The sequence below is a fragment of the Podarcis muralis genome, chromosome 1, assembly GCF_964188315.1.
Source record: "Podarcis muralis chromosome 1, rPodMur119.hap1.1, whole genome shotgun sequence".
NCBI lineage: Eukaryota > Metazoa > Chordata > Lepidosauria > Squamata > Lacertidae > Podarcis > Podarcis muralis.
The window spans coordinates 24086957-24112269 of record NC_135655.1 but is presented as its reverse complement, the minus strand read 5'-3'; the positions used below and the strand labels follow the sequence as shown (position 1 = coordinate 24112269).

At 44.2% G+C, this 25313-nt stretch overlaps 1 protein-coding gene across 4 annotated transcripts in view; it reads right to left on the bottom strand.

The window, feature by feature from the left end:
• The window catches only part of FOXN3 (forkhead box N3), a 144130-nt gene that overhangs the window by 23052 nt on the left and 95765 nt on the right, over positions 1-25313 (bottom strand). For 2 of the 4 annotated variants that reach the window (XM_077924880.1, XM_077924888.1), the window contains exon 4: positions 7816-7881. The exons of 1 other annotated variant lie outside the window; for it this stretch is intronic. In XM_077924880.1, coding sequence (XP_077781006.1) covers positions 7816-7881 — 66 coding nt within the window. The remainder of the gene's footprint in view (positions 1-7815; positions 7882-25313) is intronic. One more of the 4 variants, XM_077924890.1, reaches the window with a different exon arrangement.

The window sequence follows — 25313 nt, the reverse complement described above, 5'->3', positions numbered from 1 at the left end:
ACAGATTTAATTTTACACGCCTTAACTCTTGTTGCACCCATCAAATGACAGAAAATTGTACGTTTTCCTGCAAAAAAATCTTTTTTTACCCTTCCTTTTTTCTCCTAAGGAAATGTCACTCCGAGCCCATTAAAACAATTAGGCTTTTGCTGATATTTCTAGCAGATGTTCCACAGTGTAAGGGTACCCATCACACAAGGGGGATCATTTGGAGGAAACTGAAGTTAGCTCAAAAGAGGCCCTATACATCTATTCAAGAGTGTTCAATAGAAACGTCTTTGTTCCATGGGAAAACGTTGCCTCCCAATGCTCAGGCTTCATGGCACTCAAATTGAAATGGACATCAAGTGCCCAAGGCGGCGGCTGAACTGTGTGCCACTTTTGCACCAATGACATTTGCTTTATGCAGGCGCAGATGTAATGTTCCTAATCAGGCTGTGGGATTGCAAACTTCCTTCGCCCACCACCTCCTCCGTTCAGAGGCACAAGTCTAACCACATCAGCACCGACTATAATAACGGTTAAAGCTAAATAGATTTCCCACTTAGCCCAGAATCTGAAATCAACTTGAAGCCACTATTTCGGATCTTGCATTAAGCAAGTCAACATCAGCGCAGCTGGAACCTGAGACACAGAAGCCAGACCTTTGGTCTACCCAGCCCACTACAAATCTACTCCGACTAGCAGCAACTCCCGGCCTCCTGCACAGAGGTAGTAGGCACAGGAGTCTTCCCTTAGTCCTGCTACCGAATATTATTTTAATTGCAGGTGCTGGAGATTGAAACTGCGACTTTTTTGTGGTACTTCTCATATCTGTAGTAGGGGATGTAGTGGGGTGGAGTAGAGCCACCCTACTGACACCAGCATTTTTGCTGCAAACCTGAACTGGGATGGGGCGAGATAAGGGCCATGTGATGGAAGTGTCAGGTGATCACACCCTGATAAGCAGCCCTGATGGTGTCAGGAGGGCAGCTCTGCCCTACATGCACATACCGCTACTAATTGAACAGGGATGGCGTTGTGGTCTAAACCATTGAGCCTCTTGGGTTTGCCGATCAGAAGGCCGGCGGTTCGAACCCCCACAACGGAGTGGACTCCTGTTGCTCTGTCCCAGCTCCTGCCAACCTAGTAATTCGAAAGCACACCAGTGCAAGTAAATAAAAAGGTACCGCTGCGGCAGGAAGGTAAACGGCGTTTCCGTGCGCTCTGGTTTCTGTCAGCAGTGTTCCATTGTGCCAGAAGCTGTTTAGTCATGCTGGCCACATGACTTGGAAAGCTGTCTGTGGACAATCGCTGGCTCACTCGGCCTGAAAGTGAGATGAGCGCCGCAACCCCATCGTCGCCTTTGATTGGACTTAACTGGCCAGGGGTCCTTTACCTTTTTTACCTTTTACTAATTGGAATTTGTGCTGCAGGAGATCCTGTTGCCTGCTACTGGTTGCTCAGCACACTATAGCTAACTGGGGTAAAGCCATAAGGAGCTGTACAACTGCTGCAGCCCAGGAAAGGATTTTTTTCAATCCACCTTAAGCATGGCAAGGATAATGTGGGATACCAATTTAGGAAAATGAATGAAAGAAACTATCAAATGACTCAGCTGCCTGCCCCAGCCTGTGTTGTCTCAACCTGGCAAATGCCCTTCAAGTTCCTAATGGTCCCTGTTGCCCCATTTGGGGACATCGGCCATAACAGGCTGGCCCCCATGCTCACTATTACTGCTTCCTCTCCAAACTCTATTTACTTTTATCTGGTCTCTTGCTTCAGCTTTCTTTTGCACACTCGCCTCATTAAATCCCTCCTCAAACCTAATCCTTGGAGAATCATTTTTTATTTTTTTATTAGCAACATTGTCAGCAGCCGCTTAAGAACCTCTGTGTCAGCAACATGTCTGCAAATCTGTATCATATGTCTACATTTTATATTTGTTTATGTCTTCCCTTTTCCGTTCTACTCTTCTTTGTGGTATACTATGGGCTGCTAGGTCAGGATTTATTTTTTTTATTTAAATGCCTGAAGTTCTTTGAAGCTCTCAGCAATTTGTGCAGGGTACGTTACAAATCAAAATGAAAATTTGTGTTAAAAATGTTTTTGCCTTTTAGTAGTGCTTTCCATGCCATTTAAGATTTGGCAGATCTCAATGCACGAGCTAGCAGCTCCACACAGTGGATAAAGAACAAGTGGCATGGACAACCTATGCCTATGCAGTTAGCAGCGTCGCTGATTATTAGAACCATCATCCAGAGAGAGACAGGAAGAGATAAGTGTACACCAGCTAAGGATGGATTCATCAATTTGTCAGTACATGTCAATTCCACATGTGTACATTCGTACAGTTCCATCCCCATTTTCGCATTACTCTGCACGAAAATGATCTTCAAATATTACTCAACGTTCGCAATTCTAAATGCATGTTCTAAAACACATGTTTTGCTTGGGTGCATTTTCAAAACTGGAAATTGCGCCATTGCAAAATTCAGGGTAGTGAAAACCTGAAGGATAAATTTCTCATTTCCCGTTCCACACATTTGTCTGGCAGGTGCATATCAAACGATTTCCCATCGGAATTCACAGAAAGCAAACTCTTCAAACATCTCTAGCAGGTGTTTTTACACCTCTGAACAGTGGGGTCCTCCATTCACCCTTTTAAGTTTTCCTGCTCTCAAAAAGTGGTTTGCCATGTACTATATATGGAAGTTGCTTGGAAGATAAGCCCCATTGCACATGTGTAGTAAGGTTGTGTATGCATGGTAGAGATTAGGTAGTTCCCTTTAACTTAAACATTTTTAAAAATATAAATAATGGCATTCAACTGAGCCAATAGGATTATAATAATTCTAAAGTGAGTAATTCTAAAATATAATTAGCTAGATATGTTTTATCTAGAGAATCTAGAGATCTAAAGAATTATTATCTAGTGACAATAATCTATCTAGAGAGGACTCCAGTCATGTACTTTGGTCATTATCCCTCCAGCCCAGCCCAATGGAACCACTGACTTCCCTCACTATGATGGCAGTTTCATTTGGCTATCACAATGAAACAAAAGAGATGGGTAAGAACACTGAACTTGCCAGGGAAAGTTCAGCCATTTCACCCACTGTTTTACACCTGGAATGTATAAACAACTCTGAAGATAAAAGAGGTCTGGGGGCTGTTATTCTAGTGCAAATGTTCATGTCGATATTCTGCATGAAACAGAGTAGCTCTGCTTGCCTCAGTAGGGAAGTCCACCAAGACAGGGGCACTGATGTAGGAGGGGGTCCATTAAAAGATGTCCGTGGTCTTCCACACCTGTTTATCTGTCCTTACTTCCCTGCATAGCCTGTTTGTGACCCCTGCACCTCCAACCACTTAACCGTTGTCAGCCTGCCTCTATAAAGGTCCGAACCAAGTCCCAGCCATTTTCTGAAAAATGACTCCTTTCTCTCAGAGAAAGCTGAAATAGTCAACGCAGAAGACCCTAGTGTCCTGGGACCAGTAAGATAAAAAATGTCTTTTAACATGAATAAATTGCTCCAGTAACAGAAATCAAGGGTATGAAACACACGGAAGTGGTATCAAGGTCATCCCTTAAAGATACAATGAGAATTAAATGAACACCTCCATGGGTGCTCCCTCCCTATGCTTAGTGATACCCATTAACCATGTTAGCATAGAGTTCCATAGAAGCTCTCACCTAGCAAACTTGGGTGCCCTCCAGACGTTGTTGGACTACAGCTCCCATCATCCCCAACAACTGACCATGCTGATTGGGAGTGATGTAGTCTATAACATCTGGATGGCACTACATTGGGGAAGGATGTCTAATACTACAAAATCTCTCTCTTGCTGATTACATAACTATGTCACACTGCTTCCATCCTTGGCAGTCAAAGTCCTCTATGACCATCCATTCTCTTCTGTTGTTCCCCTCTGCGTTGGAACCATAACTCTACGAGTGGGCAGTTAGGCCAAATCCAGATGTCAAGAAGAATGTCACCTCCCCCCCCATACCTAGTTTCCCACCAAAAAGCACATGAGGAAGGAGTGCCAGTCGTGACAGTAAGATGACCCTACATAGTGCTTGTGGGGTAGGGGTACAGGCTATCACAACATTTCCATTTCAAAACAGCCCTGCAGAAAATAATTTGCTGACCAGGGATCAATATAATGCTACTCCTCTTTCTGCACTTTTTTCTCAGAAACCCTGACTTCACTTCACACGCCAGGTTTTTTTTTGAGTTCACGGCCTCTCTCTAATCTTATTCTGTCATCCAAACCACCAAATAATCAGCAGCACAGTCGTGATGTGTTCGGCCTGACACTTTATGCTCAATCAGCCGGCCAGGTAAGGAGACAGGATCCTTATACCACTCTGCAAAGCACCACATGCACTGATGGTACAGTACTATAGATAACAATGAACAACAAGACTCGTTCATTGTAACTATCCCCTCTACAAAGCCTTAGGAATCACACAGTGATTTGCAACTATGGTTTGTTTTGCACAATTACAGAAAGCATGCCACATTTTGGGTGTTGCTTGGAGTTTCCAGAAGTGGCTCTTCGGTGACAAAACAGGGTGCAAATTCTGAACCACGCCAGACAGTTTAAATGAGAAAAGGCAGAGGCTTGCTTTGGAGAGTTAACTACCATTCTGTATCTCCAACTGAGCTTAGAAATCCCATTACAATTATAGCTATGAGGATGGAAAAGACAGCCATCTTTTTATCTTAGCACTTTATATCCACTGTGTGCAAAAGACGATGGTCAAATGTGCTGTGGTGTAATCTGTATAGTAATAAAATAAAATAAAATAAAATATCAGGTCAGTTCACTCAGTTCTTGCACACTTTTTTATCTGGAAACTATCATACATGGTTGGAAGCATGTGCACACGCACACACACACCCTGGAAACACTGATAGAAGAAAAATATAAAAGTGTGCACACTTTTAGCGGGGAGGAAGGAACAGTGCCAGGAGGGAAAAAGAGCAATAATAATATAATAATAATTTATTATTTGTACCCCGCCCATCTGGCTGGGTTTCCCCAGTCACTCTGGGCGGCTTCCATAGAAACCAAAGATACCGTAAAATATCACAGATTAAAAACTTCCCTGAACAGGGCTGCCTTAAGATGTCTTCTGAATGTCAGGTAGTTATTTATCGCTTTGACATCTGATGGGAGGGCGTTCCACAGGGCGGGCGCCCTACCGAGAAGGCAACATATCCTTTCCCCTTTAACAATACACTTGTTGTGCTCCTATGTTTGCACAGTCTTGAAACACCTTCTCTGGCTTCCTGACTGTTTCCAAGGACCATTCAAAGCACAATGGTTGGGACCCAAGACTGGTCATCCCCGTATGAACCTGCCCAGGCATTAAGATCTGTCCCAGAAGCCCTTCTCTTGCTGCCCTGCGAGGAATTTAGCGACCAGAGAAAGGTGGCACAGTCTGTATATGGCATGTGCTCCCCAGAGAGCCCCAGCTGTCTTCTCCGTGCTGCATTAGGTATCTGATTAAGACTGTTTTCTTTTCCCGAGCTTCAAAAGGCCAAACTAAACACTGTGTTAACTCTGGAAAACTTTTGTGAAGACTGTTTTATTTACGTTTTTGTTTGACGCTTATTACTTTTATTGTTGTTGATGATGTTGTTGTCTGATGATGTTGCTGTGCTTGATTTCACACCACGATATATCCTAAACTTAGTTTGTGCTTTACGGATACTTACTGTTTGCCGCTTTGGAAATTTGCTTAGAATCTAAAAGCAGGATAAACGAGGTAAAATAGATTTGGGTCCCAACTACTGCAAAGGGTGTTCGGCTTGTGGAATTTGGAGGGAGGGGTCTAGTCTCTCTATCCACACTAGAAACTCTCACTTGACCCAAATGCTGATCCCAAGGGCGAGGAACCCTGAGAAATGGCCTGGATTTGGTTCACAGGACTGTAGCTGGAACGGTGGTGGGGATAGAGCGAAATCGGCAGAAATCAAGGGCTCCTCTCCCCCTCTTCCGCTAGTGCACCATTGGATCCCAGCCATTCCCCCCCCCCCAGGCTTAGTCAACTGGTGAATGAAGCTCCGTATGTAGTAGTAAGCTTCAGAAACAGAACAATTGATTCCAAGCTATTATAAACGCTTTCTAGCAAATAAAATAGAAATAAAAAGGTTCAGGGTCAGGCTTGAGGAAGCCCCCTCAGGAGGCTTCCCTAATGTGCCAACATCCCTGCCCCATGCCAGCTGATGACCCCCTGTCCTCCTGTTTATTCTATTTATCTCTGCAGAACAGGTGGGTGGGTGGCTTACTAAAGAAGAGCAGAGACAGTAGTAGTGGCACTCCTCTGATGACGGTGGCCATTATTGCAATTGCTGCAATGTCACAGAGTCTAGCTCTAGGGCCACTGCGGACAACTACAAGCAATGGTGGCTGTCCAGCAATGACTGGAGCACCATCAGCAGCAATGGCCCCTCAGCAGATGCCATATTGTGATGCCGTCTCTGGTTAGGGGACAGATTTAGGAATTATTGACATAGTACATCTTAATTTTACAGGCCACCTTTACAGTGGTACCTCGGGTTACAGATGCTTCAGGTTACAGACTCCGCTAACCCAGAAATAGTACCTCGGGTTAAGAACTTTACTTCAGGATGAGAACAGAAATCGTGCGGCAGCGGAAGGCCCCATTAGCTAAAGTGGTACTTCAGGTTAAGAACAGTTTCAGGTTAAGAACGGACCTCCAGAACAAATTAAGTTCTTAACCCAAGGTACCACTGTAGGTATCGCAAAAGCAGTTCCAGTAAAAACAACAGCAACAACAGGATTGTTGCCCAAGACTCATCAAGGACTTATTCCACGTGATAACAAGGAACTGTCCTCAGTTTATTCTATTTAGAGAAGGAATATTTATATGCTGTTTTACACAGTCCATTTTCTCCTACAAGCAACAATCCTGGCACTCCCTGAGCACATGCTCATGTGAACCAATGCAATGTGTGAACCTGGTAACCAGGCACATGGCAGGCAGAGAATCCCATAAGAGACATTTATTCTAGCCACCACCATCACAGGAATTTCCACTGGCTCTGTTTTGTAACGATCTGGTTCCCATTTCATTTGTCCGCACGTACCTGGAGCTATTAGGCTTTGGGACGGTTTGCATGTAAAACAAAATATATTGTCTGAACTGGTATATATTCTTAAAGTTCTGATGTCGTAAGTTTTATAATCTGGTTAAGAGCTCTCTAGTGCAGAAATGGGTTTTTCAAAAGAAGAGTGAATACCTGGACTAGGAAAACTCTGAAGTGGGGAAATCCTGTTCAAGTGCTCCTTTGACAAAGCCACCTTTCTGATCTTTTTTATAAACGGATCTGATTAAGCCATGCAAGTTTAACATTCAAATTGAAGAGTGAATATAATTTTAATTCTTCCTTTCTTCAAGTTTCCAAAAAGTGGAAACAGAAAGCAGAACATAATTTTCTAGTGGTGGCCCTAGGTGTGACTGTCTTACCTGTGCTGTAGAAGGAAAATACTTATCAGGCTACTACTGCTTCATTACGACTGACAATTGTATACATCTAATACATTCCACTGGTCATGGGAATTGGAGGTACACAATTGTTGTCACTCATTAGACATAGAATTTTACGCATAGGAACCACCCCACAAAATTATACTAAGTAGAGAATTTGCAAGGGTCTAATTGAGAAATCTTGTTTCTCAATCAGAAACATTTTTTTTTAATGATTATTTTTAAGCCTGCTAGTCTGTGTGCTTTGTGAAAGAGAAGGTTAGGCTTACATATCTATGGTGCTATAGGCTATAGAAATATCTACTCACAACCTGCTTGTATCTCAGGGGGAGTATTCAAAAGCATCATGGCAGTGGCAGCATCAATGTCAGGATCTGGAAAAATCAACCAATAAATACATTAATTTACAAGTGGACCAATTTCCACTCCCACTAATTTAAAGAATGAACGGAATCTCCACAGTGACGAGTGTTACCAAAAAGTAAGATTAAATTTGCCAATATATATATAACTGGGAAAAGAAAGATCCTCGCATTTATAAAAAGTTTGTGTATTATTTATTATTATATGTGGTCCCAATGCTACAGAATTGGCCACCATTCTGCATTTTCCTGCTGAGATAGCCATGCCGTTATTGCGTTCTCAGATAACACTAAACCAAAAACCTTGGTTTATTGAACTAGGGTATGCACAAAGGGGATGTACCGTATTTTTCGCTCCATAAGACACACTTTTTTCCTCCTAAAAAGTAAGGGGAAATGTCTGTGCATCTTATGGATCGAATGTGTGGTTCCTGGAGATGAATCGCCCGAGTGCAGGGGTGAAGAGCGGATCGTGCGGCACAGAGGAGGGAAGGCTGCAGAGAGGAGGCTGCTGGGGTTCAGGGGCGCAGGGGAAGAGCCCTCCCGTTGGAGCGCTGCTGCGCCGCCACTGCCTCCCCGGAACCAGGCCAGGCTGGGCTGTGCAGTAGAAGTGGCGGCGAAGGCGGTGGCAGCAGCATCGCCTCTGTCAATCAGGTGGACTTCCCGCACGCACGCACTTCCCAGCCAGCCTCCTGCAGGTGTCTTGGCTGCCTTTGCAGCGGAGAGCAGCTGCTCGGAGAGGAGGAGGGCGGATGTGCCAGGGCGAGCGCCGGCGGGGCTGAGGGTTCCCCGCCGCGGGCAAGAAGGGGGCGCCGGCTACCCTCCAATGTGGCCGGAGCCCCCTGCAGGGCACTTTTGGCAGCCTCTAAGATGCGTCTCTTTAACGCTCCAAAGCAGAGCGGAGCAGCACCCGAACAGACGTCCCCCTATTTACTTCAGAGGAATCCAGCCACTACGTAGGTGCGTCTTACGGTCAGGTGCAAAAAATACGGTACTCTCAACACAGCTCCTTTCCTGCTGCTTTGCTCCTCTCTGCATTTAAGTGGCAGGAAGAAACCAGGTTTCAGCACTAAACCATTGTTTCCCATTACATGTGCACCCAGAAACTACAGTTAGCGGATTCCAAGCAAGCCAGGATATTAAGTCAACTAAACCATGGCTTGATATCCCAGCTTGTTTTGAAGTAGTTAATCACAGTCTCAAATGTGTCGTGAAACAGGAGGCTATGGCCAAGTGCTGAATCCTGGTTTATGAAGAGAGGAGCAAAGCGGCAGGAAAGGTCCAATCTGAGGGTTCACACAATTCATGCATATATTAGCTTATTAAGGACCCTCCAACAGCCTTGTGTCATCACTGGAGTCCAAATCATATCCTTTCCAGATAACATGGCCAACAATCGGGGTGATGGCACATGTGGTCCAAACATCTTTTTTGCATCACATGCAAACACAGGAGGAGTATTGTGGCACCTTCAAAAGATTAAATATGTACCACAAGATTCTTTCTCTGTGTGTATGAATTCCTTTCAGAGTTGTGATGGAGATTTTTGTGAAACTCGGGGTGCGCTCCAGTCCCCCAAAGTCACAGTGTTTGCATGCAAAGGTATTATTATAGGGTTCATCTGACCCCCATTTCCTTATTTCACAGCTCTGAGTCATGCAGTCCATTCAGGAACTGAGAAGTCTCTTTGTGCTTTCCACAGCTCCACTCAACCCTCCCTTTTGCCTGGAATACTAGTTACAAGAGTTTCATTGAGCTCTATGGCAATTACTCAGCGTGAAAGCAGTGTTAGAAACTGAGATATGAAAGCTAGGAGCTAAATGGCACCTTAAACCTAGGTTATGGGGCGCAACAACGGAATATCTAGGTGTGCGGTTTTTTATAACAAGAATACAAAGCTGAAAATGAATGAACTGCAGCTAAGTTATTGTGTTCATTTTTCACATGGTCTAGTCCTTCCCCTGCCCACCCCCTAATATTCTTAAGAGGGTCTCTTCTCCAGTCTTCAGAGTAGCTGGAAGTGGGAGGCAGAAAAAGGTCCTCCTTTCCTTCCACTCTGCAGTTTTAATCTGAAATCTTAGGCGCAGTATTGTGTGCCCAGCTCAGAAACTGCTTGCGCTAATGAAATTCCCTGTCACAAAATGCGCCTAGAACAATGAGAGTTTTGAACACTGTGTGTAAGTGCTATTCCTGAGGAGAAATCTCTACCGATATGTATCAGATCATAAAGCTGTAGTAAGTGTGTGAGCTAAAAGAGCAGACTGGACAGTCTAAGTCTTAGTACGTAGGGTGTACACAAACACAACAATAGGACATCATACATGCCCCACCCCTGTGCCCCAGCAAGTAAGAATTAAAATTCTGTGCCTATATTGTCCCTAGCTTGAGAACCATGTATGGGGGGGGGGCACAAACCTCACAAAGGCACCACAAAGCCATTTGCATCAGGACCACTGTTACTTTTAATAGAAGGATCATCACTTGTCTGCCGTTATCCCTAATCGGTTTCTGAATCCATCATGCGCAGTTGGTTGACAGATGGCAAGTAAGGGACACAGAGCAAAATATGATCCTTTTATAACTATATTCACTTGCCTCCAAGAGGAGGCCGCACGGCTGCTGTGGAAATAGGGGTAGCCATGACAACGGTAAACAACCAAGAACGGCCAGTGAATAAGCTGAAAAGAACATCTGCCCCAGCAAAGCGTCCCAGCTGCCCTAGGGCGAAACTTGCTAATCGCCTAGTGATGCTGCGTGACAGGGAAAGCCGCCTATGCCATGTTCAAATAAATGAAGTGTGCAATTGAAGCAGACATAAAAATGCACACCCTTGCCGACTGCTGCCTCTGTGCTTCTAAACTGAATGACTAATGGGATAATTTTTAAGGTGGGGGTGGGGGGGGTGCAGGGGAGAAGAGGGAGGTGAAACACTTGTCACTATTTATGCTAAATTACATACCGCAAAAATTCAATTTGCTGCTAATAGCTTCTTGGCATTTTATTTTGGGTATTATGTTGGAAAATTACATTTTAGTGTTAAAAATACATATTTCATATTTGTTATAAATGCAGTTCAATTTCAAGGGTAATAACGTAATGGAGTAGAAAGCCCTGCAATCTGTTAATAAATACAGACTGCACACAACCTAAGAGGTTGTAATGGCCACTCTTCTCTCTCTCTCTCTCTCTCTCTCTCTCCTTCTCCCTCTCTCCTTCTCTTTCTCCCACACCCGCCCATCATCTCACACCCAATTTCTTTCACCTTTTATGGACTTATTTATCTGATGTCTATGCCACCCTCCTTTACAAATGAACGCTTCACTCCCTCTAATAGCAAACTCAGTGACACCCCCCCCCCCGCCACCCGGTACTGTGCTAACATCAACAGAGCTGAAATACGGTTACTCAGAAACAAGAGGGAAGTAACAGTTTGCGTGGGGAAGCATCAAAGTTTGAGGAACTACCAAAAATCTTTTGCAGTTGTTTTTTAAAAGCCACATACAAAGTGGGTGTGGGACCCCCCCCCCCCAACAGAGATGGAAAAACCAAAGAGGAAGAAAACCAACACGGGGTTGGCTGCAGGACGACTTGCAACCACGCGGTTTCCCCTCTGCTCTGACTGGCGCTGCTTCCTGTTCTGGAAGGAAAAGCAATCTTCCATCACTTCATGCCCAGATGCAAAGGCTTTTCAGCATGCAGACTTCTGTGCCGATTTTCTTCAGCTGTTCTCTCTAGCAACAACAGAGGAGGCCACACACAAAAATGTGTCCAGGGCTGTGTAGAGAAGAAAACTTGACGGAACGTATAGTGGTCAGGGTAGGTGCAGGATCATTCATAAGCTGCTGTGCATGTAGATGAACAGTCTATTGCACCCAACTCATTCACAGGCATAGGGACCCATACGAGGTAATGCATGCAATGGCATGTATAGCTGCACATCTGGTCGTGACCTGTAAACAGCCCTGCCCTATGAGCATGCTTCTGCAGATCAAGCAGCTCCATAGCCACCCATCAGTGATATGGGGTGGAGTGCTTTATTGGTCTGAAGAAAACAATCCATTTCATAAGCTCATCGGTAGCTAGGAACGGATGCCAACCACAAATACAGTATTAGGCAAACTTTGGCAGCGACAAAGGTTTTCTTGCATTGTTTACTAACTACAAGGAAAACAAATGTGCTAAATTATGCCAACTGCATGTCAGTGCAGAACACGGTTTACTCTGGAGTACAGTATGATAAAGCAAAAAGCAGGTTAAAAAAAAAGGCATTAGACTGTGTGCGCATACAGGCAGCGTTCGAAAATCCCCAGGCGCATTTTGCTACTGGTGTGGGTCCAACAGCAACGACATGGAGATTTCTGCGGTGGGTGGAGATTAAAACCAAATGCATCTTAGAATATAAAATGTCACCTCTCAAGTTATGCAAGCATATTCTTATATGCGGGAGTTCTACCTAATTTTTTAAAAAATGCTGAAATGAATGAATCGTGTGGTTCCTGTCCCAATCAAATGTGTCATTTCATGTTGATTTAAAAATTAACCCAATGCCATATTTGTTTGAAAAACAACCCCTCTTTCACATTTCTCCTTTCAAAAGTTAATGCATACATCCTGAAACAGTGGGGTGGATGGGATGGCAGTTCTTACTTGACCTCCCGAAAGCTGAGTCACTTCTGTTTACTGAGAGGGAGAGGGGCAAAGCAACGGGGAGGGCAGTGCGGAGAAATCATAGTGGCAGGAGCTCCAGATTTAACTCTGCTGGTGCATCTGCACCACACTGCCCTTCCTGCTGCCTTGCCACTCTCCCTGGAGGTAAGCAGCATCAACTCTGCTGTCAGGAGGTCAGGTAAGAGCCGCTGCTCCTGATCATGCCATCCGCTACTGTCCTGAAAAAGGAAAGAAAATAAAGAAATGCCTCCGTTTCTCTCATGACTATGACATCAATGCGAATTATGAATGCTGTGTTAGAAGAAAACTCAGGCTATTGGATGAGAAGTTCGTATGTGAAAGAGGACGTCTTTATAATCTCAATCACGTGGAGCCTTACGCATGATGTGGGCCATATTCATCACAAAGTCACAGATAATTACCAAAGAACTATTTTAGACACACACACACACACACACACACACACACACACACTGCAAAGGCTTGCATATTCTGCAACAGCAACCTGTGCTTTCATTTCTTAGAAACCAAACCTTAACTCCCCATGACAAACCTTAACAAATGCAATGGTTTGTCATGGCACATTGGATGGGTCTGCTATTCAAATACCACAACTCCAGAGTCCCTAAATCAGGGGTGAGGAACCTCTTTCAGACTGTCAGCTGCATTCCCTCATGGGGAACCTTCTAGGGACCATGTATGGCAGTGGTAGGTGGAGCCAGGGGCAAAGTGGGTGGAGCAACGTGCATGACTTTCCTTTTCACACAGCAGGCTACATTCCTGCCATGCAAAAACCAGAGGCTTACATCTCTTTCCTCCTTCTAGGCAATCCATTTTACATGCATTCCTCCAAATGCCCCCTAGAGGCATTATCTCATTCTCTAGACCAGGGGTGGGCAACCTAAGGCCCAGGGGCCAGATGCGGCCCAATCGCCTTCTCAATCCGGCCTGTGGATGGTCCAGGAATCAGCGTGTTTTTCATGAGTAGAATGTGTCCTTTTATTTAAAAAAACATATCTGGGTTATTTGTGGGGCCTGCCAGGTGTTTTTACATGAGTAGAATGTGTGCTTTTATTTAAAAGCTATTTGTGGGGCATAGGAATTCGTTCTTTTTTTTTCTTTTCAAAATATAGTCCAGCCCACCACATGGTCTGAGGGACAGTGGACCGGTACATGGCTGCAAAAGGTTGCTGACCCCTGCTCTAGACAGGCAAAAGCACTCAAGGAACACATGGAGCAGAAATGAGGATGTCTGATAAATATAAGCCATATAAATGAATTTAGTTGTGCAACACATTTCAATGTGTGTGTGCGTGTGTGTAAACTGAGATGATCTTGAGTTTTGACACACCTTGCCTTTCACAAAGTGACCTAAATCAAAGACAGAATATTACAGACTTAATTAAAAATGCAATTACATTAAATGTAGCATTGCTAATTGATATGAGTGTTATTCCAAATGCAAACCTTTAGTTAAAGAAAAGCAACAGATAAATATACAAAGGCTCTCTAGCAGCAATATATAAGCACAATCGCTTTCAATTGCCAAGAGGAGATGAAATGTTTTTCTGTGGTCTGCACTATGATACCAATTGGCCAGAAATTATGGCAGCTTTTATATGCTTCTCATAATGTTCCAGTACACGACACTGTGCTGGGAGATACCAAGCTTGTAGACCATTAATCTTTTCTAGGACAGCAATTCCCAGGTTCAAGTGAGCCATTGTTGGTGTTCTCAGAACAGCTTTCATAAAGTTCGTCGCTGAACAATATGTAACACTGATAACAGAAATCTTTCTCCCAGTTTTTTTCCTTCATTGTGTACAAGAATTGCTGCTGAATTATATTTAGTATGCAATGGTGGCATTTTATTACTGAATTAAAAATATGAAGTCACAAAAGCTACTGCTAATGGAAGAGATTAGCTTTCTTCCTTCAACCTCTCTGCTTTTGCCCCAGTCTAAATCCATATCAACTGACCCCTCAATTATCTGGAATGCCAACTGAGTGAAAATGTTTAATCAGAACATGATCACAGAAGAGCAGATCATCGGTGCTTTAGCGGGCCAATGGTAGATGCAGCAGCAATTGAGGGATAAAACCTTCATAAAGAGGCAGATTGTCGAAAATGTGGCAGATGTACACCGAACAAAGTGTATAATAAAATGAATATAATCTCTGCTATTCCTGCCCATTTAGCATATAATATGGTTATATCAAGCCTCTTACCCCAACCATGACCAAACAGTGCACCACTTAGTATGTGGGTCAGCAGGCTAGTAACGCTTCACTGTTCCAAGACCCACAAAACCCATCTGCATATGGAAAGAGATCTGTTCCTGCCCCTGTAACATGCTAGAGGAGACTGGAGTAGAACACAGAATTGTAGAACTGCAGAGGTGGAAGGGACCCGAAGGGTCATCTAGGATCTTACTTTTCACATACAGAAGCTGAGACATTCTGAAGATCTTGGTCTGGTGCCACGCTTAACCATGGCTATGACAGCTAACATTGGTTTGCTGCCTTAACTCTACTTAAGATCCCAGATCCATACAGAAACTATGTCGATTGCCAAGCTAAGCCCTGCCTGTAGAAAATGTGAAACCTTCATATCATGCATCATGCATCAGTTGGTAGCTGGGGAAACTGCCTTAACCACGCTCAGAGATTGGATGGTTACTTGAAGTGCAGGTGCTCAGAAATTTTTAAAAAATCCCACTTGCCTTATTGTGTCCCCAATTCAAGGTAGCTACAACTTGAGATGGGGCTCATTCAGGTCCTTGCACCACAACATTGATCTTTTGTCTGCCAATAGTGATGCATGGCCCAAGAGTCCCCCTGAAAGGGAGTTGGCGCCATAATCTGTGGCTGCAACTGAGCAGCTGTCCTCCAATGGGCTTTTTCCATGGCTAAGTGGTGGGGGAACCTGCAGAGCGGGGGGGGGGGGGTGGAGGTGGGGGTGAAGGAGGCAAAGAATCTGGGCTGCTTGGGTATTGAGTCGAAAACCTGAAAAAAGTTGAGGTTGGGACAGAAACCTTGAGGAACTTTCCCGTGAACTTGGACGGAGTGCAATTCTGCTGCACGCTGCCCATTCATTTTGACAGGGCTTGCAAAGGAGAACTACCCGGAGGAATGATTGTTATATTTGCTTGATACACAGAGTGAGCTGGAAATAGCAGACATATAAAACCACAGGACACAGTTAAAATCGTGATAAAACACAGCATAATCCAAAAACACCATACCACTCCAATATTGGGAGAATCTTTCAGCGAGTAACCAAGGACTGCGTCAAATGAATCTCCTGAATATGGGCGTTCCACAGCTGTGGTGCAACAACAGAAAAAGCACCAAATTATCCTCCTTTAGTGGGTAGGGAAGGTGGAGAAAATATTCCTCAGGGTATCTAGAGCAGCCTTTGCCAATCTGATGCCTTCCAGTCACTTTGGACAACAATTCCCATCAGCCCCCGATTGCATCTGATAGTTGTTGTCCAAAGCTGCTCTAGTAGTAAAAGTCTCCCAACAGTGACCAGAAAGAAGAACATGTATTGTAAAGTCAAGAATAAAAATATATATAATGGCTGGGGAACTAGGCTAAAAATCAGTTCAAATCTCACCTCTGCAATAAATTCACTAGGTGGTCCTAGGTTAAGTCACACTCTCTTTTTAGTCTCCTCTGCATTGTGGAGGTAATACCTCCTTCTGTCAACTCCTGCAGCCAAGCTGGTGCCAAATGCTTTGCTCTGCTTTCCTTTGGACCACATCCGCAAGGCTGAGAGAGAGGCCTTGTCATCTGGGCAGCCCAGGACCTCTATACATATTGCTCAGGTCACTTCAAAGTTACAAGTGACCGGTTTCTGCAGCCAGAGCAAGTGATGTGATTCTCCAGTGGTCTGGCTTCACCCTTGGAGGAGCAAGCCATTGTCTGTTGAGACTGATGCCAGCATTGGTTGTTGCGAGGATTGTAACATGAGAAAGCAGGTAAAGTTATTCCATGGAAGTATTACGGTTACAGTGGTACCTCGCAAGACAAAAAACTCGCTAGACGAAAGGGTTTTTTGTTTTTTGAGCTACTTCGCAAGACGATTTTCCTTATGGGCTTCCTTCGCAAGACGGAAACGTCTTGCAAGTTTGTTTCCTTTTTCTTAACACCGTTAATACAGTTGCGACTTGACTTCGAGGAGCAACTCATAGCACCTGGTGTGGTAGCCTTTTTTGAGGTTTTTAAAGACTTTGATGATTTTTGAAGCTTTTCCAAAACTTTCCCGACACCGTGCTTCGCAAGACGAAAAAAATCACAAGGCGACAAAACTCGCGGAACGAATTAATTTCGTCTTGCGAGGCACCACTGTATTCTATTATTTCAGTCAGATGTAAGAATCCCCTGCACTGTGATTTACGCAGAACCGCTTGCCTAGTATTTGAATATATGGCAACTTCAACAAATGCATATTGAAAACTGATTTTCTCTATCATTTCCCACAGTTTCAAAAAGGCTTGATGTGCTTTAGGTGTATATGGGCAATGTGTAAAGTCTTTTTCCCATACGTAATTATGAGCATCAAATCAGCCAAGGCAACGGAAACTCGTCTGCTGCTTTTTAAAAAAATTACTTCTTCCTAAAGGTTTAGCCTCAAAGCAACTAAGTGCCAAAGAATTCATTAACATAAGACTCATTTTGGAATATTCTTTTTTTTTTTTAAAAAAAAAAAAGTAGCTCCTACTAGCATTAAGTACAATAAGAAAGGGTAATATACCTATAGAAGATAATCCCATTGGAGGCTTCACTCATTAATTCTGTGAAAGGGCAAACTGACTCCCCCACCCCCCCCACCCCAAAAATATCAATGTGAAGAAACATCAGAAGTTCTTAGAAGAAGTACTAATGGAGATTAAAGCCCATTTCCCACCGGAACACTTCACAATCCTTGTTTTGCATGGCTGCTGAATCCTGGAGACAGAAGCTAAGTGTATTATAAGGACACAAAAAATATACACAATTCTTCAGAGGATGGAATGTTGAGTGTTCTCTACAGGGAGAGCAATGTTGAATGGATAAGATGCTTTTTAATTATTTCTTTGGAGCAGATAAGGGTGGGGGGCGGCAGTAATCTTGCAACAATAGTTTGGAATTGCTGTTTCCCCAAAATTTCATCTAGTTGCGCATACTCCCAAAATTACCTTATCCAGAAAAAGCATTTGATGTTCCTCTAAACAAATGCATTATTAATTTAATAAACAAACAAACGGACAAATATCATTATATCAAGTTACAAGAAAGGTGATTCAGCTTAACATAAAAAAAAAAAAAATTCTGACAGTAAGTGCTGTTCTAAGCGCTGTTTGACAGTGGAATGGTGGTGGACTCGGAAGGTGGTGGACTCTCCTTCCTTGGAGGTTTTTAAGCAGTGGTTGGATGGCCGTCTGTCATGGATGCTTTTGTTGAGATTCCTGCATTGCAGGGGGTTGGACTCGATAACCCTTGGGGTCCCTTCCAACTCTATGATTCTAAGAAGGAATTGTGACCAATTTACGCATGGAAATCCTTCCAGACTTCAGCAATTCAACACATCCTACAGGTTCTATTGACATATATTGCTTTCCAACTTGCAGAGATTGCTGTATTGGTTTCCAGTTCACTAGGACTGGTAAATTTTTCATAAGGGTTTTTATAAAACCAGATTAGAAAGGCTGCAACAAAAAAGCACTTTTAATTTCAGTGTGGCTTTCCTCTTTTCTTCAGCTGTTCTCCAGAGCGGGTCTTAATTTCCCACTAGGACATCTACAGAATTTAACAGCGCTGGGAAGAAATATCAGTTAATTCCACAGTGAACTGAAGCTGTGAAAGAACCCCCCCCCCCCCCAAGATATATATAAGAGTAGGGAAAACCTAGTAGTTTTGGGGTTGCTTTTTTAAATCACATATCGGGCAAGTTCCATTTGCAGATAGCTGAGGGAAAGCTGGCTGGTTTAAATTGCAGGTTGAACCATGTATGGCTGAGCCAAAATGTTACTGTTGGTTATTAAACTGTTTTTGTTTATTAAATTTGCATACTGCCCTTCAACCAAAGACCACAGGGTGGTTCACAATATAAAAATACAAAATGAGAAGACAAAATATATAATGAAACAAAAACAAAACAAACCAGAATCAGATCATGAATGAGGGAGGTCTTACTCAGCACAGACCTGGCATTTAGGAACAACAACTGCAGACCCAAGGGCTGGCTCCAAGGGCAATTGAAATTCCCCCGGTTGGAGGTGGAGGGGCTGGCATATGGGCACAGTCACTAATTGTCTGTGTCGTGTGCCCCTTACGTGGCCTACCCCATTACTCCACTATCCCTCCTCTTGCCCAGAACCACTGTGATTGGGGTTACCCCTGCTCTACCCCCCAGGTGCATCCTGCGCCCCCAATTCAAAAAACAAAACCCCCAAATTTAAAAACACGCAAGTTAAAAAGCCGTTAAAAACCCTTCAAAACATTTTAAACAATTGGGGAAATAATAATAACAGATGCAGAACCCACCACACCCCAACAAAACCCCCAAAACAATACCCAAACCCAAGAGTCTGTTCAGCCCCCTCAGCTTTTGTAGCTGGAGTCAGTCCGGGCCCCACCCTCTCAGGCCAGGTGAAAAAAGCCTGCAAGGCAGGGAGCAGGTCTTCCAGGCCTAACAGCCAGGACGATTATGTTATTTTATTGAAAATAAAAGCATGTTTGTCTATTAAATCCAATCCAAATATTGCTCAACTATCATTTTGATAAAAAAAAAGTTTCTTAGTGTAAAATGAAGAGAACTGACAATGCGTTAACCTTAACACTCTTAAGTCTACCCTTTCTGAATGCTAATCTTCAGCATTCAGGCTCATGAGAAAATGAAATGCACTCTGAAAGGACCTCAGCACAACAGAGGACCTACTAATCTAGTGACCCTTTCAAGGCTAAGCAGTATGGTAACTTTCAAATTACTTAAATTATCTAACGAAAGACGGTGGTTGCCATTCCTGGAAACATTGACTGGCCTGTTTCTTTGTATGTCCAGTAGGGGGTAGGAAAATCTCAGTGAACAATGAAGAGCTCTAAAATATTTACAATCAAGCAACTTTGCTTTGATTGTGCTAATTCAGCCTTTTCTGCTATACAAAAGCAAACCTAACCTGCTATCCGATACTTTGGAACAGCAAAAGCTCTCACCAGATCGTTGGAGACATGACTCACCGTCTCCTGTGTCCTTTTCAATCCTTCAGAAGCATTTCCTCTAGCCTGGCAAATGTGTTAGAAGTGAGTTTTGCATTGTCTGGGTAAAATATATCACCTGTCACCAAGAGCATCACTCTAGTCTTCTTTAATTAGTAAAACATCCTTGCCACAGTATGTGCAAAAATGAAATGTTTTACTAAAAAAATAATACTGCAAATAGAGAAAGGCTGTTGGGGGCACTGGAAAGAATTTTGGAGACACACAGGCTATCTGGTGCCTGCCCTCGTTCTGCAACCAGCGGTGTGACTGCTGCTTCAAAATGCAACTGGGTGAAGACCGTTTTGCCCTGGTGGCACCTGCTCCCCAGGCAATCCTGGGTGAATTTAACATGACTGAAAAATGCAGGAAACCATTGGTTGGCACCATGAGGAAAGGGCTTCTTATGAGCAGCTGGCCATGGTGAATAATCTCAACACAGTTGTTGGCTCAAATAACCACCATGCTACAGCCACCCTGTGTGAAAAAGCTACGGTTGTAATAATAATAATAATAATAATAATAATAATAATAATAATAATAATAATTTATTTGTACCCCACCCATCTGGCTGGGTTTCCCCAGCCACTCTGGGCGGCTTCCACAGAAACCAAAAATACACTAAAATGACACATTAAAAACTTCCCTGAACAGGGCTGCCTTAAGATGTCTTCTGAATGTCAGGTAGTTGTTGATCGCTTTGATGGGAGGGCGCCACTACCGAGAAGGCCCTCTGCCTGGTTCCCTGTAGCTTTGCTTCTCGCAATGAGGGAACCGCCAGAAGGCCCTCGGCGCTGGACCTCAGTGTACGGGCAGAACGATGGGGGTGGAGACGCTCCTTCAGTGTTACTGAATGCTATGCAGAGTACATCCATTGAAGTTAATGGGCATAACTAAGTGAGGCTGATTAATTTCAATGGGTCTGATTAATTTCAGGGGCTGATTAATTTCAACGGGTCCAGTTCTGGGCACCACAGTTCAAGAAGGACACAGACAAACTGGAACGTGTCCAGAGGAGGGCAACCAAAATGGTCAGAGGCCTGGAAACGATGCCTTATGAGGAACGGCTAAGGGAGCTGGGCATGTTTAGCCTGGAGAAGAGGCGGTTAAGGGGTGATATGATAGCCATATTCAAATATATAAAAGGATGTCATATAGAGGAGGGAGAAAGGTTGTTTTCTGCTGCTCCAGAGAAGCGGACACAGAGCAATGGATCCAAACTACAAGAAAGAAGATTCCACCTAAATATTAGGAAGAACTTCCTGACAGTAAGAGCTGTTCGACAGTGGAATTTGCTGCCAAGGGGTGTGGTGGAGTCTCCTTCTTTGGAGGTCTTTAAGCAGAGGCTTGACAACCATATGTCAGGAGTGCTCTGATGGTGTTTCCTGCTTGGCAGGGGGTTGGACTCGATGGCCCTTGTGGTCTATTCCAACTCTATGATTCTATGATTCTATGGTCTACTCTAAGCAGGACTTAAGTTGATTACAACCCTAAGTTACAAACCTGGATTCAACTAACTGGTCATGATAGCCCCATGCAAGGACTTCTTGCAGAACAAGGCTCTCCGTGCCCACCGCCAGTCCCTCTGCATCCTCCAAATCAGCTTGGGGGGAGTCAGGAGAATCCCTCAGAACAGTGTGTGGTGGGGAGGAGAGGGGACGTTGTTCCATTGGGCAAGAAGAAATGCTTGCGCTAACAGAATATTTCTAATATTGCTGAACTTCTTCCTACATTTCTGGATTGTTTACCTGCACATTTTCCCCACATATGCTTTTTCTCTGGTGGTGACCATGTTATATACCTTGAGATCTGATCGGTAGAAGCTTGCCTACCAAGTAAAGGAATCTGTAGGTACAGAGGCACAAATGACCTTCATACTTCCAAGTCTTTTTATTTTGTACGTCTTGGGTTACAGGATTAAATCCGAAAGCAATGGCTGCAATTTAGGAAGATCTGGCAGAAAGAGTGGGTCACCAAACAGGGCAAAAACCCTTTACAGATTTCTCTTCCTAGCGTCTACAGAATGAAGCCAGGTATAATCTGTTCCTGGGGACTGCGGCTTGGTGTCACCAGGTGAAATTTTGTGTTTTATAAGGCAAGCCCTGGGGAAATAAAGCACTGTTGCTATGTGATTCAAATAAAATCCGTAGCAACACAGTTGGGCATGGGAGATAATAGGGACTGAGGGCTCTCATTTCACCAACAGGTTTAACAGGATTCAGAATGTTAAAGCCACTAGGTACATAAAATACTGTACTTGCCTTGGATGTGGACTTGCCTTGTTTAATCTAAACGCCCCGCTGCTTGAAACCAACAGTTAAAAGAGTTCATCTTCTCAGTGCTTGCTTTACTGAAGAGGCACCCTCCCTCTCCTACACCGGGAGCTGCCTCATCCTGAGTCGGACGGTTGGTCCTTCTATCTCAGGGAAATTCCAACTTTTCATACCAAGTGGGTCGCAAGAGTACTTAAGACACAGAACCCATGGGGTGCATGAGGAGCAAAGTGCCTGAAATCTCCTCTCCGTGAACCCACACATTCACGCTAAACTTAGTGTTATGTGAGAACTAGGTCATAATCTCCACACTCGCACCTAAAATCAGATTTTTATTGTTGTGAAATCAGTATTGTTGGAGGCAAGTTTTAAGGTAAGATTCCCCCACTACCATATGTTGAGTTTGCTGCTTTCTACCTATTGCAAATGAGAACCATTGGAGGGCCTATAGATTAGTGGTACAGCACATATTTTTATAGCGATCCCAAATTCAGTCTGTGGCATCTCCACATAACAAGGATGGGCCCTCCAGATGTTGCTAGACTCCCAGCTCCCATCAGTCCAAGCAAGCACCAGCCAATAGTCTGGGATGATGAGCGTTGGAGTCCAACAACATCTGTGAGGGCATAGGTTCTCCACCCCTTACTTGAGAAGGCCTTAAGTAGCAAAGCTTAGAAAGCTTTTGCCAGTCAGAGTAAACTGCACTCAGAAAAGATGTGCAGTTGTGTTCTCTCTCTCTCTCTCTCTCTCTCTCTCACACACACACACACACACACCACGTCCCTCCTTCTCACAGAAAATTCCATTTAGGAAGTAGAGAAGAATGCCCTAGGAAAGTGACCATTTTCAACACATTGCAACATTATTTAAACGTAACAGGATTTGCACAGCTGTGCACTAGTTTCAGCTCATGAACTTCAAATTAACAAGCACCGGGCAATTTAGGTTTGTTGTTTTACGAGGTTGGGAGTTTATTTTGATTAGAATATTCAGAGCTTCAGTGAAAACTTTCAGCAAATATGGAAACATGGATAAATATTAAATCCCTTACGAGTCGCCGAAAATTACAGCTTAGGTTTATAAATAATGACTCAAAAACACATTTCAGTGCTAACCAAGGAAGGTTCTATTTTGGATGCTGTATCAATTTTTTTTTCTAATTGCCACAGAAGTCTGTTGCATACCTAAATATAGATGAAAAGGAGAAGATGCTTCCTTCAGACCAGTTTATTTCCATCCAAGTGTGAAAATCACCGCAATATGCCTGTGCTTTCCTATGCGTAACCCAAGACGTGATAGCGAACAGTGCTTAGCTCACAGGCAGGATGACTGACACTACGTCCATTATTTGGCCCCTAAATCACTTAACTTTCAAATTGTAAGCAAATTCCCTGAGTAAAACAATTGGCCATCTGAAATGTTATGAATAAAACCTTGGCAAACAACGGTTGACTGTTCCAAGAGATTTGGAGGTGCTCCAATGTTACTGTTATGTTGCCAGCTTTTAGCACAGGGCAATTCCTTGCAATAGTGGAAGTAGGGTATCCCAAGCTGGGATATGCGGGTGGGTGGCTCAATGAATGGTAAGACGCGATAAATGATTCCCCCCTCAAGTCGCCTCTTTCAAAAGGGAGCACAACCTCTTCCCGTTCCTTTGTAAGGCGGGGCTGGGAGAGGGGCTTGCCTGGTCCCTTGTAGGGAGACTGGAACAAATGCAGAGGACATACATTGGGGGTTGTGCAGGTGCATAGCTTATTGAATAGAAAAGATCTGAGCATGGAAAGGAGTGGCAGGGATGGTGGTGCGGTGCCAACCTCCTGAAAGGAGCAATGCTGCCCCATACTAGGGTGGGGGAGGGCAGGGGGACAGAGAGGTTGGGCACATTAGTGGAGGCCAGCAGGCATTCCCATCATTGTGCCCACATAGCCCTGACTTTACTGCTGCCCTGTCCCACCTCCACACAGTGCCAGGAAGACTTAGGGTTGCCATGTGTCCTCTTTGTCATGGGTGTGCAAAATGAGAGTTGTCATAATGATCCATAGTTAAAAGTAAAAAGGTAAAGGTACCCCTGACCATTAGGTCCAGTCGCGGACGACGCTGGGGTTGCGGCACTCATCTCGCTCTATAGGCTGAGGGAGCCGGCGTTTGTCCGCAAACAGCTTCCGGGTCATGTGGCCAGCATGACTAAGCCGCTTCTGGCGAACCAGAGCAGCACACAGAAACGCCGTTTACCTTCCCGCTGGAGCGGTACCTATTTATCTACTTGTACTTGAAGTGCTTTCGAACTGCTAGGTGGGCAGGAGCAGGGACCGACCAACGGGAGCTCACCCCGTCACGGGGATTCGAACCGCCAACCTTCTGATCAGCAAGCCCTAGGCTCTGTGGTTTATACCACAGTGCCACCTGCGTCCCATAGTTAAAAGTAGAAGTCAGCAAATGCATTCTCTTTTTTGCTCTTCAAAATATGGCAACTCTACAGTAAGTGGCAGCAATGCCAATGGCACAAAGGAAGCAGTATGGTTTCCCTCAACTGTACCAGCTCCTCTGGCACACTTGAGATTCGTTGTGGCTAGCTGAGTGCTGCCTGTGGAGTTTGTTGTTTTCCGAGACGGAAACTCATCTGAAGCCACTACTGCTGTGGTTTTCAACCAATGTACCGTGGCACCCTGGGATGCCTTGAATGATGGTCAGGGGTGCCACAGCAACACTGGTCTCTGTCTCTCTTTCCTTCCTTCCCTCCCTCCCTCCTCTGATGCCCTTTCACATCTCTGCCTCCCAAAGGAGAGGAGAGGAGGCCTCAACTAGGGAGGGTGTTTTTCAAAGGGTGATAGGCTGCCAGCTCTGCAGGCAAGAGGTGACACAACTGGGTTCCTGAGCCCCACAGGGTTGCCGCAGAAAGAATGTAGTTGGTTAAGGGAGCCGTGGACTCAAAAAGGTTGAAAACCTCTGCCTGCTCGTTGGACAGAGTTGCAGTCTGCAAGTCTATGACAGGAAGCTTTGGCAAATACCAATGCAAGTCCCTGGGTATCCCAAGTAACCATTGACTTCTTTGCTTTCCAAGGGGAAATATTCTTAGTTCTGCTTCGCTCAGGAATTTTGGTCCGCTGCCTGGAAGGCTTGGGGTTAGAAGCTGTGGCAGACTGAGTAAAGTAATAGGTTGATGAGCTATTGGCTACCATGCAGGAAGAGTACGGGTGTTTGTTTGTTTACCTTCATTTATGAACTGCTCTTAATTCAAAACTAACAAAGCACTTGACATGT